General features: G+C 40.4%; 2 protein-coding genes across 2 annotated transcripts; one reads left to right on the plus strand and one right to left on the minus strand.

The window, feature by feature from the left end:
• Positions 1-7,183: 7,183 nt before the first annotated feature.
• LOC134226459 (heat shock protein 70 A1-like) lies at positions 7,184-9,421 on the minus strand. Its single transcript, XM_062707244.1, has one exon. It carries the CDS (start codon positions 9,236-9,238, stop codon positions 7,325-7,327), a length of 1,914 nt encoding a protein of 637 aa, XP_062563228.1. The 5' UTR covers positions 9,239-9,421; the 3' UTR covers positions 7,184-7,324.
• A 1,435-nt stretch (positions 9,422-10,856) lies between these two features.
• Positions 10,857-13,092, plus strand: LOC134226452 (heat shock protein 70 A1-like). Its single transcript, XM_062707232.1, has one exon. It carries the CDS (start codon positions 11,039-11,041, stop codon positions 12,950-12,952), a length of 1,914 nt encoding a protein of 637 aa, XP_062563216.1. The 5' UTR covers positions 10,857-11,038; the 3' UTR covers positions 12,953-13,092.
• Positions 13,093-17,248: the final 4,156 nt, after the last annotated feature.

Genomic DNA, 17,248 nt, shown 5'->3' on the forward strand with positions numbered 1-17,248 from the left:
TTTCGTAATGCCATTATGGGTTGAGCTTCCCAGGCTCAAGAAAACATGCAAGCATCAAAACCAGAAAATGTATAAAATCGCCAAAGCACGGTTCATTTCACATATTCTACCTCTTGATCTGCAGCAAAAGCTGATTTCGTTATATTATTATGGGTTGAGCTTACCAGGCTCAAGAAAACATGCAAGCATTAAAACCAGAAAATGTATAAAATCGCCAAAGCACGGTTCACTTTACATATTCTACCTCTTGATCTGCAGCAAAAGCTGATTTCGTTATGCCATTATGGGTTGAGCTTACCAGGCTCAAAAAAACATGCAAGCATCAAAACCAGAAAATGTATAAAATCCCCAAAGCATGGTTCACTTCACATATTCTACCTCTTGATCTGCAGCAGAAGCTGATTTCGTTATATTATTATGGGTTGGGCTTACCAGGCTCAAGAAAACATGCAAGCATTAAAACCAGAAAATGTATAAAATCGCCAAAGCATGGTTCACTTTACATATTCTACCTCTTGATCTGCAGCAAAAGCTGATTTCGTTATGCCATTATGGGTTGATGGCTCACTCCAGAGTTGGATTTTCTTGACCAAACTAGGTCCGATGGCATATCCAGCCACCGACCAACTCACTCCAGAGTTGGATTTACTTGACCCAACTAGGTCCGATGGCATATCCAGCCACCGACCAACTCACTCCAGAGTTCGGTTTTCTTGACTCAACTAGGTCCGATGGTATATTCAGCCATCGACCAACTCACTCCAGTGTTGGATTTTCTTGACCCAATTAGGTCCGATGCCATATCCAGCCACCGACCAACTCACTCCAGAGTTGGATTTTCTTAATCCAACTAGGTACGATGGCATATCCAGCCACCGACCAACTCACTCCAGAGTTGGATTTTCTTGGTCCGATGGCATATCCAGCCACCGACCAACTCACTCCAGAGTTGGATTTACTAGACCCAACTAGGTCCGATGACATATTCAGCCACCGAAAAACTCACTCCAGAGTTGGATTTTCTTAACCCAACTAGGTCCGATGGCATATTCAGCCACCGACCAACTCGCTCCAGAGTTGGATTTTCTTGACCCAACTAGGTCCAATGGCATAACCAGCCACCGACCAACCCACCACAGAGTTGGATTTTCTTGACCCAACTAGGTCCGATGGCATATCCAGCCACCGACCAACTCACTCCAGAGTTGGATTTTCTTGACCCAACTAGGTCCGATGGCATCCAGCCAATGGCATCACTCCAGAGTTGGATTTTCTTGACCCAACAAGCTAATTTATCTAAGCCATCATGGATTGAGCTTACCAGGAATGTTTTCAAGCATCAAAACTTTATCCATAACCATGACAAAACTATAAATCCGATCGCATATCAAGCCATCGATGGCATATACAACCAACCAACCCAACTACGTCCGATGGTGTATTCAACCAAAAAACCAATCCTGAAATCCGATAGATGGTTTAGTAAAATTGTCTTCTTCGATAAGCATTTTCTTTGTAATCGAAATGTAAGCTTAAATTAGAATTTTTGATTTATGGTCATCAAATATCTTGAACAGAAAATCATCCCGCTTTGTACTGCAAACGCTAAATACAGCTAATAAATCGTCCTTCAAAAAAAATAGTAACGTTATATACCATTAACATACAATTATAGCTAATATCAATCACCCAAAGCACAAAACCAGCAAGAAATCCAAAATTGTATATCCTTAGATCCTTCTTTTATTCTGTTCTTAACGCGATGCTTGTTATCATCGAAATAGGTCCAATAATCGTAATAACTTCCGTTTGAAGGCGCGTTTGGGACTAAAAGTTTAAAGGATCTCTAAAGCATCCTCATCCATTTCTAAAGGATTGAATTCCATATAATGGGGAACATGCAGTTAATGCAACATTTATCACGACATTTTGCCTTTTTCCTATGGCCCCGCAGTGTTTTTACATAGAAAATTCAAAATCCACAAAAAGGTAATAAACCCTTTAATTGTAAAGGATTTCAAAATCTTTCGAATAATCTAACGAAAATAAATCAGGAGTGCTGCAAAACGTCTCATAAAATACCTTTACCTTATAATACTGTTGTTTACCGTTTTGTTCTCTATCACGCTGGAGTAGAAAGTAGAACCTGGCGAACAAGAACTTTTTTTTTTCGCCACTGTACGCGGATCGACTTAGGTTTGTCAAATTTCAAAATATGCTAGTGGATACTTTGCCTCTACATTTTTAATTTTGTTTATTTTCAACCCAACTAAACCAAATAAATGATGCAATTAGTTATTTCAACGAAATTACTCAAGCAGAACATAGACTTTTTGGGTACTTTTCTGTGACTTTTTTTGCCTTTCTCGTACAACAGTTTTTTGTTTTTACTTTTTTGCGCCACAATGACTCTCCCAGACATCGGAAAAAAATGCAAAAACATACCTCAATCCAAACCGTAATTACGATGATGCGATTGCAATAGCAAACGCTCCTCAAAAGTCATCGAGGAACCAATACGTGGCCGAAACACTCCGAAAGCACAAAAAATGGGAACGTTTTAGTCCCTACCGACCGCGACATTGTCGTAAATTCGGCTGTAACAATGTCCCAGCCGAATTTATGTAAAGTGAGCGACTGAAACTACGCTCCGCTCATCAACACTTCTATTATAATACAAGACTGCCTGACAAACACCCAGGCACGCACGACCACTCAACTTAAATTTTGACTGTTGATACACGCTCTAAACAATTTAATAAGATTTAAGTATAATACATACTCAAGTTTTTTTTCTTTTCTAACCGGTGCTAATTACTCTACACGTTCGTCGAGCTTCTGGCGGTACTCACCCGATACTCCTTCCGTCTACATTTGCTGGATATTGTTACACATCGTTCGCTGTGGTCTTTCGTTTGATACAGTTGACTACCGTGATCGAATTTTACTGACAACGAGGTAATGATCAGAGTCAATGTTCGGACCTCTGAATGTCCGCACATCGATAACATCCGAGAAATTGCGCCCATCCACCAGAACATGGTCTATCTGGTTGCAAGTTTCACCATTTGGGTGTCTCAAGGTGTGCTTTCGGATGTTCTTTCGTGCAACGTAGGTGCTACTGTTGGCCATCCCTCTGGCAGCAGCAAAATTTACTAGCCGTAGGCCGTTGTCATTGGTAGCGGAGTGAAGGCTCTCCCTACCGATTATGGGACGGAAAAAGTCCTCTCTACCGACCTGAGCATTAGCGTCTCCGATAACAATTTTCACGTCATGCTTTGGGCACTCTCCATAGGCTTTATCAAGACATCCATAAAACGTGTCCTTCACATCGTCGGATTCATCGTTGGTCGGTGCGTAAACGTTGATTAGGCTATAATTGAAGAATTTGCCCCGTATCCTCAACACACAGATTCGTTCGCTAATGGGTTCCCACCGCATCACTCGCTTCATCTGATGGCCCATCACTACGAAACCAACTCCATGCTTTGCTTTTCCGCCGCCGCTGTGATAGGGGTCCACGGCTCGGAATTCACGTTCTTCGGATCTGGGCCATCGGACTTCTTGAATAGCGTCCACGTTCACTCCAACCTTCTGCAGTTCGTGAACCAGAAGGCTCACTCGCCCAGGTTCATTTAGGTTCCTGACATTCCAGGTACCGAGTTTCCAATCATAGTCCTTATTTCGTTGCCGGGTCGGTTGCCAAAAATAACGTTCTCTTTTTCTTCTATCTCCATTTTTCGTGGTATTTGGAAGGCTTCAGTAAGCTACCTTACCGGGGTCGCGATACCTACATCGAGCTGATGGGGCTGCCGCCTTAGGTATAGCTGACGCGATACAGCATTTTGTCAATCAGCCGTTGGGTACCAGGCAGACGCAATTTGAGCCGCACCTCCTGGTGAACAGACGCTCGAGGCGTACCTTCTCACTCTAGCTGATGTCAGAAGGACAGCAGTGCCCAGGCTGCACTACCAGCTAAGTACACAACCCTTAGCTGGCGGTCTTATGTCATCGGACGACCCGTGGAAGCGTGAGATAGGAACTTGTGGGGACCAGAGCTCTGTTGGGCGCTCCATCCTCGATGTTAACCCACCATTTTCCAGCCCATGAAGAAAGTACCGTGCCCATTATTAGGCAATGCAGATGTGGTAAGTTTGATCTTCCGTATGTCCATCGTGGGAGACCCACATGACCCTTTATGTATTAGTCGATGGGAAAGGGCGATCCATCATGTCGTTATTGGCACAGAATTCTGCTTATTACTCCGGAACCATAATCTCTTACAAGTCATTTCATCGGAGCATTGAAGTCTTGGCTAGGCCTTGCAGTGGCACACGGTCGCTTTGCAGGGGCCAGCTTCCGGAATCCGCAATGCGGATACATGCTGCTTTTTTTTTATTGAAGTACAACAGAGTCCACCGTCAAGCCCCACAGACTCCGCTGGTCGAACCCTCTTGTTCTGGGTAATGTCAGATGGTCAAAAGTACCCAAACCACACTACCAACTAAGTACGCAATTCTTAACTGGTGGTCGATTGCCATCAGCAGCGTGACATTGAAACTTGTTGGCTATGACCAGAGCTACATATGTAGAACGCTCCTTTCCAGATATTGTGTTACCATTTTTTAGTATTTTCTACTGATCCTCCTGCAAAGTGTATTCAGCGCTGTTTTGCTAAAACTCAACCGTACCCAAACGTAAGTTAAAAATACGTGAAAGGCAAAAAGGTTAGGAAGTAAAGGAATTATATCAAAGAAGTTAATCAAATGATTGGAATAAGACAACGGACAGAAATACCTGCCGAATCAGAATCAGATATCAGATAGCTGAATGTCTTTCAATTTTATCCAACTCATGTGTTGGACAATTATCTTCTCTATATAATAAAACTGAGTTGAGATTTCCTTCCTGACGATTTAACTCGCGAACGGGTTGACCGATTTGTAAGATTTTTCCTCTAATCGATTCGTTTTGGGATCCGCAAGGTTTGTATCTACAAAAAAGTTGGTGAATTTAACGGGGAACTGTGAAAAATCATCTGAATACAATTTTGGGTCAGTAGTTGAGGAAAACAAAACAAACGCACGGAAATTGATCTAGAGTGCGGGGCTGCAAGTAGTTCATTGTGACATTTGCAACACCCGGGCAAAGCTGGGTGTCTTTCGCTAGTAGTCTCATAAGTTTGACGATTTTGCACCAAAACTTTGAAAAGACTGCAACGTAAATGGATACGTTGGGTCACCAATGCGCGATTCTAAGGATCAGCAAATGTTGTGTTCTACTTCTGCTATTGAATAAAACGTTCAAGCTGATTGCATTTTGCTAAGGAAAGTGAACAATTGAATGATGAACAATGAGGATGTACTCCATCGGCCTACTAGATTTCTATGGCAACTACGATTGCATAAACCAAGATATTTTTGAATAAATATGTTTTGGAAGTATATCAACAGCAACAAATAGCAATATGAAATCAAAAACTACTTTTACTTCTTCACTCAACTAAACTATCTCTTAAACATCATAAGCCTAATCTTATGAAGCATGAAAAAATTAGCGAATTTCATTTTCATAGAGCTTCTTATGATAATGACTTATTCTTCATGAAACTCATTCTTGTATCTTATAAAGTTCATGGGAGTGATATATAGATAAAATAAAAGATAAGAGTTGTCTTATGATTTTCATCACTACTTCTGATGTGAAAAACTCATAAGACAAATCTTATGAAATGAGAAGTTAACATGGCAGAGTATGTTGTGGACGAACTAATTCTCATCGCAGATTTATTCTCGACATATTTATCGACATTCGCGCTTGTAAACAGCGTTTTATCGTTCATCAACTGGGATTTTTTTAAATATCGCTTTCGATAGCAGTTGGTTGTTTGGATCAGAAATGTAAGTAAATGTTAGGCGTTTATATTCACTTTTAAAATAATATTTCATACTTTTCAGAACTTTGTTGACGCAAGAAGCGAATTAATGAGAGGAATACCGACAATGAGACTATTCTCGAGTCTCCTACTTGGTGCGATGCATCTCGACGAAACATAAATCGAATGAATTAAGAGAATGTGATTCAGAAAAAATATTTTAAGCTCTTTTTAGTGGAATGTATTCAACCGTCTAAGACGAATTAAGTAACTCTATTTAATTCCACCAATTATTTCGATATCTTTGCAGATACGTATTTCGACCACAACTGTGTGGTCGTCTTCAGTGTCTCGTACTTGACTCGACTCGACGACGAAAGTCGAGTCAAGTACGAGACACTGAAGACGACCACACAGTTGTGGTCGAAATACGTATGTGCAAAGATATCGAAATAATTGGTGGAATTAAATGGAGTTACTTAACTCGTCTTAGACGGTAGAATGTAATAATTATTTAGAGAAAAATAAAATATCATGTTGTACAATGAGTTTTGGATTTTTTGCATTTGTCTACTCTAATGCTTTATAAGAATGCACAGCATATACAAAAACCGTGTAGATAACATTATATGACCCTCATATGCAAGAATGATTGATGTTTATAAGATTCTCTTATGAATTCCATCATCGACAAATCTTTATATTTTCATAAGACAAACTTATAAAAATCATTCTTGGTCAAATAACACACAGTTCATAAGAAAATCGTACAAATTTTATACGTAATTCTTATAGCAAAAAAACATAAGACATTCGTATGATTATCACTAGTTTTCTTGGCTGAGTGTTATAGAATAAAAATTAAAATTGATCGTTGTTGATTTTTACAGTGATTGGAAACATGTAATGAATTTAATGACAATCGGTAATTCAGAACACTTCGCAAATTTGAATTTCCCGAATAAACATTCAATACCGATGATCTAAATTTTAATACAAAATTTAATTTAAAATAAAATTGAATTCATATTTGCTCTAATTATGATGTCAGATAATTAAATAAAACCATCACCAAGCTAGCTGCCTCCAGGGCCGAGTAGATTACTTCCAGGATCCTACATAAGACTGAATTACACGAAATATGTGACCACTTTGACCTCACGCTATCAGACTGATCGAGAAATTGGTTATGTTTGATTGCCAATGAACTAAAGCTTACTTCCATTTAGAGGCACATTTGCTCAACACGGGTGTGATAAAACATGAATTTCGGAATGTTAATTTTTACATTGAATAGTACAAATAAAGTTATAATAGTGATAGCAACATATATTTTCAAAATTATCATAATTAAAACTATTCAATTTTTTCAGTCGCACTTTAATGTTCTACATAAAACTGAAGAACGATAAATCTAGTTTTCTAATTTTGGTGACTCTATTTGGTGTTTTAGTCAACTTCTTCGACGGTGGGTCCCGATCGGCCACCAAATCCTCCTGCTTGTTGCCCACAGCTGGATGCTCCTGTTCCGGTTCCACTTTGATGCAATCGAGTCATGATCGGACTGCAAACCTGGCTCAACTCCTTCATCTTATGTTCATATTCCTCCTTCTCGGCCATCGTATTTCCGTCCAGCCATCGGATTGTCTCGTCGCACTTGTCCTTCACTGTGTTCTTGTCCGATTCACTCAGCTTATCGCCAGTGGATTCAAGCGATTGTTTCAACTGGAAGCAGTAGCCTTCCAACTGGTTCCTAGCCGAAATGCGTTCCCGCTGTTTCTCGTCCTCTTCCCGGAATTTCTCCGCATCGGAAACCATTCGATCGATATCAGACTGACTAAGTCGGCCCTTGTCGTTCTTGATGGTGATGTTCTTTTCCTTGCCGGTGCTTTTCTCCTTGGCCGAAACATTCAGAATGCCGTTGGCGTCCATATCGAACGTGACTTCAATTTGGGGAACCCCTCTCGGTGCTGGCGGAATTCCCGAGAGGTCAAACTGTCCCAATCGGTTGTTGTCCCGGGTCATGGCACGTTCTCCCTCAAATACTTGAATTGAAACTCCTGGCTGATTATCGGCATAAGTTGAGAATATTTTCGTTTGCTTGCATGGGATTCGGCTGTTGCGTTCGATCAATTTTGTCATAACTCCTCCGGCTGTTTCGATTCCCAGTGAAAGTGGAGCCACATCCACAAGCAGCACATCTTGGATCTTCTGGTCCTTATCTCCGTTAAGAATGGCTGCTTGCACTGCAGCACCATATGCCACAGCCTCGTCTGGGTTGATGGACAGGTTCAACGATTTTCCACAGAAGAAGTTCTGCAGCAGTGATTGGACTTTTGGAATGCGAGTTGATCCACCAACCAGAACGATGTCGTGGATCGTGCTTTTGTCCATCTTGGCATCAGACAAAGCTTTCTCAACTGGTTGAAGTGTCGAACGGAAAAGATCCGAACACAGTTCCTCGAATCGAGCACGAGATATTTTTGTGTAGTAATCGATTCCATCGATCAGAGCGTCGATTTCGATTGTGGCTTCAGTACTGGATGACAAAGTTCGCTTGGCTCGTTCACATGCCGTTCTCAAGCGACGCAGAGCTCGAGCATTCGATGAAATATCTTTCTTGAACTTGCGTTTGAATTCTTCGACAAAGTGTGATACCAATCGATTATCGAAGTCCTCTCCTCCCAGATGAGTATCACCTGCTGTGGCTCGCACCTCGAATAAAGAGCCCTCGTCGATGGTCAGAATAGATACGTCGAATGTACCACCACCCAGATCGAAAATTAGGACATTTCGCTCGCCTTTGAGATTCTTGTCCAGTCCATAAGCCAATGCCGCTGCCGTTGGTTCATTGATAATTCGCATCACATTGAGTCCGGCAATTGCCCCAGCGTCCTTTGTGGCTTGTCGCTGGGAATCGTTGAAATACGCAGGAACTGTGATGACTGCATTTTTGACATTTTGTCCCAAGTAAGCTTCGGCCGTTTCCCTCATCTTGACCAAAACCATGGAACTGATTTCTTCCGGAGCAAACCGTTTCCTCTCACCCTTGAACTCGACTTCGATTTTCGGTTTGCCAGCATCGTTGAACACCGTGAAGGGCCAGTGTTTGATGTCGGCCTGGATTTTCGGGTCGTCGAACCGGCGTCCAATCAGTCGTTTGGCGTCGAAAACTGTGTTCTTTGGATTGAGTGCCACCTGGTTTTTAGCCGCATCGCCGATCAACCGTTCCGTGTCGGAAAACGCCACATAGCTGGGGGTGGTTCGGTTTCCCTGGTCGTTGGCAATGATTTCCACTTTTCCATGCTGGAACACTCCCACGCAGGAGTAGGTTGTTCCCAAATCGATTCCGATTGCAGACATTTTCACGTTTATGTCACTAATATTTGTCACTTTTTAGTTTTGAATAATTCACTGTATTCACAATTACTTTAGTCTGTCACTAAACTATTGAGTTGCACTCCAATTTTTGAATTTGCTTGCTTTCGCGCTTTCTCGCTTTTGCTTGTGCCACGCTCTCTTGTTTGAACTGTAATGACGAGAGGAGCTCGAAACGGGCGCATATATAGTGAAAGCGAGCAGATCTAGAAAATTCGGGTAGCTTCTGTGGTGATTCGAGCAGTTTCGTTTGCGTGTCTCGAATGTTTTCGTTGTCGCATCGTTAATTAATATGCATTCCGAAAACTCTAGGACGTATGAACGTGTTCAGTTTTTCGTCATGCATATTTTTGGCGCATTTAGTTTTGTTATGGTTTATTGTTCCATAAATAAGTATTTATCTTGACGATCAAGACACATCTCGCTTAGATGATTCACTGATACAATTTTAATGTCCACATATCTTACAGTCCTTTGTCGATTTTGTCAATTTTGATTTTTTGTTTATTGACTATAGAACATTAATTAATGGCTACGCAGAATCATATGATTAAAACCAGTATTTTAAGTATTAAGAGAGTAAATAATTTGTTTTAATTGTATGACACTCCGTAGCCGTTAATTATAATGACTTATGGTTGAACCTCACAGTCGTCCCTAAAAATGTATTAAATTTGACTTCTATAACAAAAGAAATCATCAAATAATTCCCTCTGTGCAAAAATTAATTAAATTCCATTAGTGTTGTCTCATCTTGTTATTTATTTGAATAAAAGTTATATTCCAGTTTATGATACTCTACTATGGCATTGTATACAGATAAAGAATATGATATCTACGTTTCAGAAAAATTTGAGATTTTAATAATTTACTAGAATTTTACGTATTACTCCATATAAATAAAATGAGTTTTAAAATTCAAATAATAAATTCCTTAAGAAGGATTGTTATGGGAAAAAGGGCAGTATACCGCATCTGAAATCTATTCAAGATATTGAAGATTAGTTTGTATGAGACAAGAATATCAAAAAATGTATACTATAGTTACATTATAAACGCTTTTTCCGCGCTACATGTCTAAAGTACACGTCGAAAATCAAAGCAATGGTGAAATGTAAATAGAAAAATTGCAGCATAACTCCTCGATCAAATTGCACTCAAAGGAGCGGACACGTTTTCAAGCAAATATTAGATGCTTGAATCTGATGCGCAAATTTCCCTAATCACAATATTTATAATTATTCCAATTCAAATGCTGTTGCTTCCTTCTTCTGCTAATAATTTCACTTTTTGCTCGTCTCACTGAATGCAAAAACAAAGCAAATAAATCGAAATTCTTCTTAATAGGGAACAAAAGCTCATCTGTATATCAAAGATGAATCAAAACAAAACATAAAACGTTACATGCGACCTCATGCGACAAGCCCATGACAGGCATGCTGTGAACGCGAATACATTCTAGGAATTTCGAGACGCACACAAATTGACGATGTGACAACGAAAACATTCGAGATACGCAAACGAAACTGCTCGAATCACCACAGAAGCTACCCGAATTTTCTAGATCTGCTCGTTTTGACTATATATGCGCCCGTTTCGAGCTCCTCTCGTCATTACAGTTCAAACAAGAAAGCGAAGCACAAGCGAAAACGACAAAGCGCAAAAGCAAGCAAATTCAAATATTGGAGTGAAACACAATCATTTAGTGAAAGACTAAAGTAATAGTGACTACAGTGAATTATTCAAAACTAAAAAGTGACAAATATTAGTGACATAAACGTGAAAATGTCTGCAATTGGAATCGATTTGGGAACGACATACTCCTGCGTGGGAGTGTTCCAGCATGGAAAGGTGGAAATCATTGCCAACGATCAGGGAAATCGAACCACCCCCAGTTATGTGGCATTTTCCGACACAGAACGATTGATCGGCGATGCGGCCAAGAATCAAGTGGCACTCAATCCAAAGAACACAGTTTTCGACGCCAAACGACTGATTGGACGCCGGTTCGACGACCCGAAAATCCAGGCCGACATCAAACACTGGCCATTCACGGTGTTCAACGATGCTGGCAAACCGAAAATCGAAGTCGAGTTCAAGGGTGAGAGGAAACGGTTTGCTCCGGAAGAAATCAGTTCAATGGTTTTGGTCAAGATGAGGGAAACGGCTGAAGCTTACCTGGGGCAAAGTGTGAAGAATGCAGTCATCACAGTTCCTGCGTATTTCAACGATTCCCAGCGACAAGCCACAAAGGACGCTGGAGCCATTGCCGGACTCAATGTGATGCGAATTATAAATGAACCAACGGCAGCGGCATTGGCTTATGGACTGGACAAGAATCTCAAAGGCGAGCGAAATGTTCTAATTTTCGATCTGGGCGGTGGCACATTCGACGTCTCTATTCTGACAATCGATGAAGGCTCTTTGTTCGAGGTGCGAGCCACAGCAGGTGATACTCATCTAGGAGGAGAGGACTTTGACAATCGACTGGTCACACACTTTGTCGAAGAGTTCAAACGCAAGTTCAAGAAAGATATTTCATCTAATGCTCGAGCTCTGCGTCGATTAAGAACGGCATGTGAACGAGCCAAGCGAACTTTGTCATCCAGTACTGAAGCCACAATCGAAATCGACGCTCTGATCGATGGAATCGATTACTACACAAAAATATCTCGTGCTCGATTTGAAGAACTATGTTCAGATCTGTTCCGTTCGACACTTCAACCAGTTGAGAAAGCTTTGTCTGATGCCAAGATGGACAAAAGCACGATTCACGACATCGTTCTGGTTGGTGGATCAACTCGCATTCCAAAAGTCCAATCACTGCTGCAGAACTTCTTCTGTGGAAAATCGTTGAACCTGTCCATCAACCCAGACGAGGCTGTGGCATATGGTGCTGCAGTACAAGCTGCCATCCTTAACGGCGATAAGGACCAGAAGATTCAAGATGTGCTGCTTGTGGATGTGGCTCCACTTTCACTGGGAATCGAAACAGCCGGAGGAGTTATGACAAAATTGATCGAACGCAACAGCCGAATCCCATGCAAGCAAACGCAAACTTTCTCAACTTATGCCGATAATCAGCCAGGAGTGTCAATCCAAGTATTTGAGGGAGAACGTGCCATGACTCGGGACAACAACCGATTGGGACAGTTTGAACTCTCGGGAATTCCGCCAGCTCCGAGAGGCGTGCCACAGATTGAAGTCACGTTCGATATGGACGCCAACGGCATTCTGAATGTTTCGGCCAAAGAGAAAAGCACTGGCAAGGAAAAGAACATCACCATCAAGAACGACAAGGGCCGACTCAGTCAGTCTGATATCGATCGAATGGTTTCTGAGGCAGAGAAATTCCGGGAAGAGGATGAGAAGCAACGGGAACGCATTTCGGCTAGGAACCAGTTGGAAGGCTACTGTTTCCAATTGAAACAATCGTTGGAATCTACTGGCGATAAGCTGAGTGAATCGGACAAGAACACAGTGAAGAACAAGTGCGACGATACAATCCGATGGCTGGACGGAAATACGATGGCCGAGAAGGAGGAGTATGAACATAAGATGAAGGAGTTGAGTCAAGTTTGTAGTCCGATTATGACTCGATTGCATCAAAGCGGAACCGGAACAGGAGCATCCAGCTGTGGTCAACAAGCAGGAGGATTTGGTGGCCGATCGGGACCCACCGTCGAAGAAGTTGACTAAAACTCTAAATAAGGTTGATTATAAATTAGATAAGTTGATTTAATGTTCTCCAGTTTTATGTAGAACATTAAAGTACGGCTGAAAAAGTTGAGTAATTGTTATTAGGATAATTTCAAATATATGTTGGTATATTTATCATATTTATAGCTGCACATTTTTATTGAAATAATAAGCATTCCGAAATTCATAATTCACTAAGCAGCATACAGGGAAAATATAAGCTGTGAGAAAACAAATGTTGACCTTTCCCGTCAAAAATGTTTATTCGCTCTATCGATTCTTTGGCTTATTTCAGGTCAACTTCCTAAAGGACCCATATTTTTTTACGCTTCTAAGGCTGTGAACCATTCCACTGATTCGTTTAACTTTTAGTTAAAATTTTACAGTTCGATGGTTATTTCGCCGTGGTTAAAAACAACCATGCTCCGGAGCATGGTTAGATTTGACAGTTCGATAGTTAAACTTTGTTCGCGAGAAAATTGGCGCCAAATCCATTTCGCCTTTACTATTTGGGAGAATAGCATTGCGGTGTATCGTTTGGCGCGGCCGTACCTTTCGATTCGCGAAGTCGAAGCAAAATTCTTCACACAAACAATGACAGTTCTTTATGGGTTTTTACAGTAGAGCAACAGAGAGGAGGAGATGGCGGCCATGTTTCACTCAAACTCTGACAGATAGCAATGGGATTTCCCATAGGAGGGAAGAGCAGAATTTGCTTCGACTTCGCGAATAGTAATTCGCCGCGTGAAGTTTTGTGCAAGTACCCATTTGGAAACATTGCGTTTGTAACATCCAGAGAATCTGACAATATTGAATACAAGAAAGTTGCTTTCCGGCGCATGAGCCATTCTGATCGGGACTCCGCAAAGCGCGGTTTAACCATTTATAAAGCAGTGGCAACTATATTGCCATCGACAAATTATATGTTGTTCGTTTATTAACAAGAGCTCCACTTAGTATTTCCCATGTGGTGACTATATTTGCTATACCTAGTAACCCCCAGATGAATTTGAGTCATAAAAATTGAAATGCCAATTTCAGAATGGTATTTTTACGGATAGATCGTAAGTCTCGAGTGGAAGAAAGATTTTCAGTTATAATTCGTTGCAAAACCCAGATTAATCCACCTAGCGGTGGTGGTGCCTTTCTCTCTTTTTTTTTTATTGAGTGAGTAATTTCTATAGATACGCACTTTTGGTATGAAGAAAAAAAATATTTTGGGCATTTCTACCGAGCCCATAGTTCGATCTGGCCTATTTTCAATAGGAAAAAATGGGACATGTTTTTGCGTCGAATGCAACTTGTTGCGAGCAAATCGGTTGGGGGTTTTGTATGTTTGTTTGTTTATTTATTAATACGTAACTTAAGACGTCTTGTCTTTTCGAATGTTACAATGAATTTCATTTAAAGAGAAAGTGCTACAATTCAACATAATTTCTTTGTAGGTTGGGTACACAATTCAAAAATAGATTGATTTTTTAACAAATTTAACTTACAAAAGCTTACTGATTAAAGTACTCAATACATCTCTTTCTTAAAACTGCCTCCGATCTTATTAGCGTTAAGTCGTTGGGTAGAGAATTCCAAAAAGTAACACCTCTAACGAAAAAGCTATTACCGTACTTTGTAGTATGATGCTATTACCGTACTTTGTAGTATAATTGCTGTAAATACCGCATTTGATTCCGACTTAATTGAAACGGAAAAATTTAAAGAGTTTGACGACGTTTGGGTAAAGGTTTTGATTGGCCATGAGACACATATATTTGTGTCAGTTTATTTTCCTCCCTCATTTGCAAAGAAACAATCTTATGAAAAGTTTTTTAGGCTGTGAACCATTCCACCGATTCGTTTAACTTTTAGTTAAAATTTTACTGTTCGATGGTTATTTCGCCGTGGTTAAAAATAACCTTGCTCCGGAGCATGGTTAGATTTGACAGTTCGATAGTTAAACTTTGTTCGCGAGAAAATTGGCGCCAAATCCATTTCGTTCCGAATAACTATCAATTTGTCAAAACTCAGATGGGTCGGCTTCGGAGTAAAATTTTAACCACGATGGGAAAATAACCATCGGAGTGTCAAATTTTAACTAAAAGTTAAACGAATCGGTGGAATGGTTCACAGCCTAAGTATTTTTTAAATTAAAAACAAAAATCAAAAAACTGCTTTTTTTTTAAGATTGGCCCGATTTTGAACGAACATCGAGTGAATTTTTCAGGCCGGTTCACACGTGCAGCACTTTTTGACGTAGGACTACGTCTGCCTTTACTATCCAGCATTTTACGTGCGGTAATGGCCGCAACAATTTAACTCACTTTCTGGCAGGATGCATTCGATTTGACGTTTGGCTTGTGTCGTATGACACCGCAGCGATCATCATCATCATGAATTCATCATTATGATGATGAAAACTTATCGTTTTTGTGTCATACGACACAAGCCAAATTTCAAACTGTTTCCACCCTACACTGACAAAAATCCAATCATATCCATTATGTGTGGCACACATAAATTTTGACTATAGCATTTCCCACATAACGGCTATGTGAATTCGCATAGCATATATGTGGAATCACACATAACCGTTATTAACTAATAACCTTTATGTGGATTCTCCCATAGCGGGTGGTTATTAACGCACACATAAAATTTATTTGCAAATTTCTTTAGATTTTTGCCAATAAAAATGTGTGGATTTTTATTAGTGTACCAAAAACTGAGTTGGATTGTGGCGGCCATTAGCGCTCGTAAAATGCTGGATATTGGACTACGTCTGCCTTTACTATATTGGGAGAATAGCATTGCGGTGTATCGTTTGGCGCGGCCGTACCAGGGGACTGAAGACGTCAAAATATCGCCTACCTCACATCGATTCAACATGGCGTCGATTGTTGTTGTTTTGATCTATTTTGTTTTTGTTTTTTTCAACAACATCAAATCGTAAAGTCACCCAGTTCCTACTTTGTTCCGGTGTTATATGGTGGAAAGTGGCCAATTCAATAATATCGCGGTGCTTAATAGCCTCTTGCTGCAACGACATGCATTTGCGCATTGAAGAGGGTGGTTCTTTTACCTACAGGTAAGAGTAGAATTATATTTTATGATATTCTCTATTCCTTATCGCAATTGTGTCTCAACAGAATTCCTACGAATCCCGAGAGAAACGTTTGCTGGATGGAAGTAGGACTGATTGCTTCTTCAGCGAGCATGCAAGAATTTCTTCTCGACACTTCAGGGATGACGATTTCCTGCTAGTGAAAGGTAAACGGAAACTGGCAAAAGATGCGATACCAAGTTTATGTCTTAGTGAAGCTGATGGAAACAAGTTTGTAAATGCAATCACAGTTAAATGCACTGCAGTCGGCCGGTTGCCATTCCGGGATATGAGAAACACATATTACGATACACGACGCGAATATGCCTCCGAAAATATCTGTACTCGGTCGGAATTCGGCTCTGACAATACTGTAGGAGTGATTCAAGCACGCTTGGAGCAAGACCTATTAGCAGGTGCCGGCGATGATCCAGTTATATTTCAACCGAATTTGGAAGCTGGGTTGAATCAAATGCCTCTTGTGAACGGGCGACGAATATTGTAATACCTAAAATGACCAGATTGAAGATCATGATTGTTTTTTTTATATGTATATATTTTTGATGCGAACAAAATCAATGAATAAATTATCGAATGATATTGCACAAGTCAAAAAACTGTACTTCTATTACCATTCGGCTGGGGATCCCATATGCAAAATCAGTCACTGTCTTTCGTTTCAAATAACAATAGTTAAAATGAACTCATTCCGTATTTTTACTGCTGGGTGGACCTTTCATTTCCTTCGCAAACATTTTAGTCACTCAATTGTCAAACAGTTCATGTTTTGCGTTGAAATTTAGTACCCAACATGTCTTTTCTATAACAAGTATTCCGCCAACACCGACTATTCCGTCAACACCGACTATATTCCTCGATGATTTATTATCTCTATTGATGGAATCGATCATTATTTCATCTATACTAATGTTTACTGTACAAAAAATCAACATAATTTCATGTTTTTATCGAAATCGCGGTAGATAATTCAATAATTATCGAAAATAGGCACTTACGTCAGAGAACTCGTTTACTCTATTATGCCATTGATTAGGGTGAACTAACCAAAAACTGGGTACCAAAAACGAGAGTACCAAAAACGATGTGAGGTAGATGGGTTATCTATGTAGTTTGACAGCCGTTTCACCCTCCTGGGCCGTACCTTTCGATAGTAATTCGCCGCGTGAAGTTTTGTGCAAGAA

The sequence above is a fragment of the Armigeres subalbatus genome, chromosome 1, assembly GCF_024139115.2.
Source record: "Armigeres subalbatus isolate Guangzhou_Male chromosome 1, GZ_Asu_2, whole genome shotgun sequence".
NCBI classification, from domain to species: Eukaryota; Metazoa; Arthropoda; class Insecta; order Diptera; family Culicidae; genus Armigeres; species Armigeres subalbatus.